Source organism: Fopius arisanus, unplaced genomic scaffold, assembly GCF_000806365.1.
Source record: "Fopius arisanus strain USDA-PBARC FA_bdor unplaced genomic scaffold, ASM80636v1 scaffold00064, whole genome shotgun sequence".
Classification (NCBI taxonomy): domain Eukaryota; kingdom Metazoa; phylum Arthropoda; class Insecta; order Hymenoptera; family Braconidae; genus Fopius; species Fopius arisanus.
In genome coordinates this window covers 174,236-176,534 of record NW_011887803.1, presented here as the reverse complement: position 1 = coordinate 176,534, position 2,299 = coordinate 174,236, and the positions used below count along the sequence as shown (strand labels likewise).

At 43.0% G+C, this 2,299-nt stretch overlaps 1 protein-coding gene across 1 annotated transcript in view; it reads right to left on the bottom strand.

Annotated features, from left to right (window-relative positions):
• Window positions 1–2,293, bottom strand: part of IA-2 (tyrosine phosphatase IA-2) — a 12,980-nt gene extending 10,687 nt beyond the window's left edge. The window contains 5 exon segments of the mRNA XM_011308977.1: window positions 72–297; window positions 421–810; window positions 1,054–1,121; window positions 1,181–1,307; window positions 1,607–2,293. Coding sequence (XP_011307279.1) covers window positions 72–297; window positions 421–810; window positions 1,054–1,121; window positions 1,181–1,307; window positions 1,607–2,179 — 1,384 coding nt within the window. The 5' untranslated portion in view covers window positions 2,180–2,293.
• Window positions 2,294–2,299: the final 6 nt, after the last annotated feature.

The window sequence follows — 2,299 nt, the reverse complement described above, 5'->3', positions numbered from 1 at the left end:
TACATGATGAAGTCGATTCGGAATGATTCATGCAAATTAACCAGCGAAAATTAATTCATTCGTGTCATCACTTACGATTGTTGAAGCGTTGATGTAGTCCGAGTTGTTGAGATTCGACAGATCATTTAGAATAATCCTGGAGTGGTCGTACGGAAAAGCTGAAGCTGGACGATTTTTCTGGATGTTATCATTGTCCGTGGCGATTGCAATCGATGATGGATCTGTCTGGTAGGCGCAAATCGCTGCCCACTCTTGATCCAAACGATCTTTATTCTTCAAGTGGTCCTCCATGTACATCTGTCAATCGCAGGAAATATATTTCGTCATTTTTCTTGACGATAAAAAAATTATATTCATTGAAGATGATGAACGGAAAGATAAATTGATGAATAATGGATAGATGCTGATGAGATAAATTACCAAAACCATATGGCCAGTAGCAATGTCCATATTGGTGAGTGCAGCAGGATCATCTCCACCCCATGAGCTGGTGCTCGATCGATTGGACTCACTCTCCTTGGATAGACTGATTATTCTTGGTGACTCTGGTTTCTCCGATGACATCGCTGGTACTTTCGCCTGCATCCGGGCTCTGCACAATTCCTGATAGTCCTTAGATGCCTCTGGATCCGGTGTTGCCAGACCCGCGAGTTTCCTCCTCGTCTTAGATTGACGACGGACTATTATCACCAGAACAATCGATGCAGCTGCCACAGCACCCAATACCACGTACGCTATTATCTCGATGACATTCTGGGAATCTGGCTGTGCCATTTCCACTTGGGAGAATGTCACCAACGGTATTTGTATCTGAAAACGATAAAAATAGTTTTTTTATTTCTCTATTTCGATCTGAAAAACTTGAACTTGAGAGATTAGACTAATTTTCGAGGTATTTATGATCCAAAAATATAATTCTGTGCAAAATTTCAGATCTTCATTTTCATTCCCTGATTTTTGATTATTAAAAATGGGATTTTTCCATTTTTCCTTCAGTCCTAAAAATGTTTAGTACGAGAGAAAAAATTGCATTGAAAATTCGAAAATGACTACCTTGTCCCCGATTCCCGCTTCCGTCAGTCTCATACTCCCAATCTTCTCGAGATCCTGGCGAATAGTTGCTGGAAAATAATTGTATGTCACAATAATTAATCCACAAAGTTGATTGATGTGAACTTACATAATGAGGCAACGATTTGAGTCGAGTTCATATTGAGTTTATTCGGCATAACTGTGAAGATGACTTCCGCCCTGCCGACTCGAGTTTCCGTCAGATCGTTCATTTCCAGTCCGAGAAGTTTCGCGACCTGTGCGAAGAGAATAATCACTCAACAATACCAATAATTGCAATTCAAACGCACAGAGAGTGGACGGTACAGCTGAATTTCAAGCCCGAAGGGATTAACGGGGAGTTCATGCGTATCACATTATCCCGTGAACAATCAAAGTGCACTAGAAGCTTGAGTAATTAACGCGATAATTATCATTCCGCATTATGGAATTTGTTAGAGATAATGGAGAGCCAAGTCCTAGCTGAACCAGTGAAATTTCATTTCACGAAGAGTTAATTTCTGAAAGAAAATCAAGAACCAACAGATTGACTCACTGATTTCGTAATAATCTCGCCATCGATCCAATGCCGGATCTCCTTGTCGAATTTGATGAAGACGTGATCGATATCTACACGATCGACATCAACGTGCGATGGACTCAGCATTGTAATGTCCTTTCCAGCCATGAACTCCTGTTCCTTCTTGACGAAATTCCTCCTGACCTCCTCAGGTGCGATGGTAGCCACCCTGAAGGCATAGTTATTCGTGGAGAAGTACGGCCCGGGTTTCTTCACATCAAGCCTTTCGGGTCTCTTGAACCCGTAGAAATCGGCAGCAATTCGCCAATACGGAATATCGCTGTAATCTCCCAAATCAATCTCAGTGGAGTCATCCTCGTCCCCATCGCTGTCATCTCCACCCGCTATTCCTTCACTACTCTCAAAATACTTGATAAAATCCTGAAGGTCAGCTCGGGGAACCCCAGGCACATCGAAGAACGTGGTGTTGACAGGTTTCGGTCGAAAATTGCCAGCGCTTCGACCAAAAGACTTTGTGATGCCGTCGTCGTACGGTTCGTCTATGAAAGCAAGCGACTCCCGTTGGCTGTGTCTTCTGGATCTCAGCATCTTAGTCTTCTCCACGGTTTTCAGGGCTCTCGCCTGCTCCTGAAGCCGCTGGGAAAGCTTCAAGAATTCCTCATCATAACGATCAATTTCATCCCCTTGTTCCTCAGCATCAGCTAAATC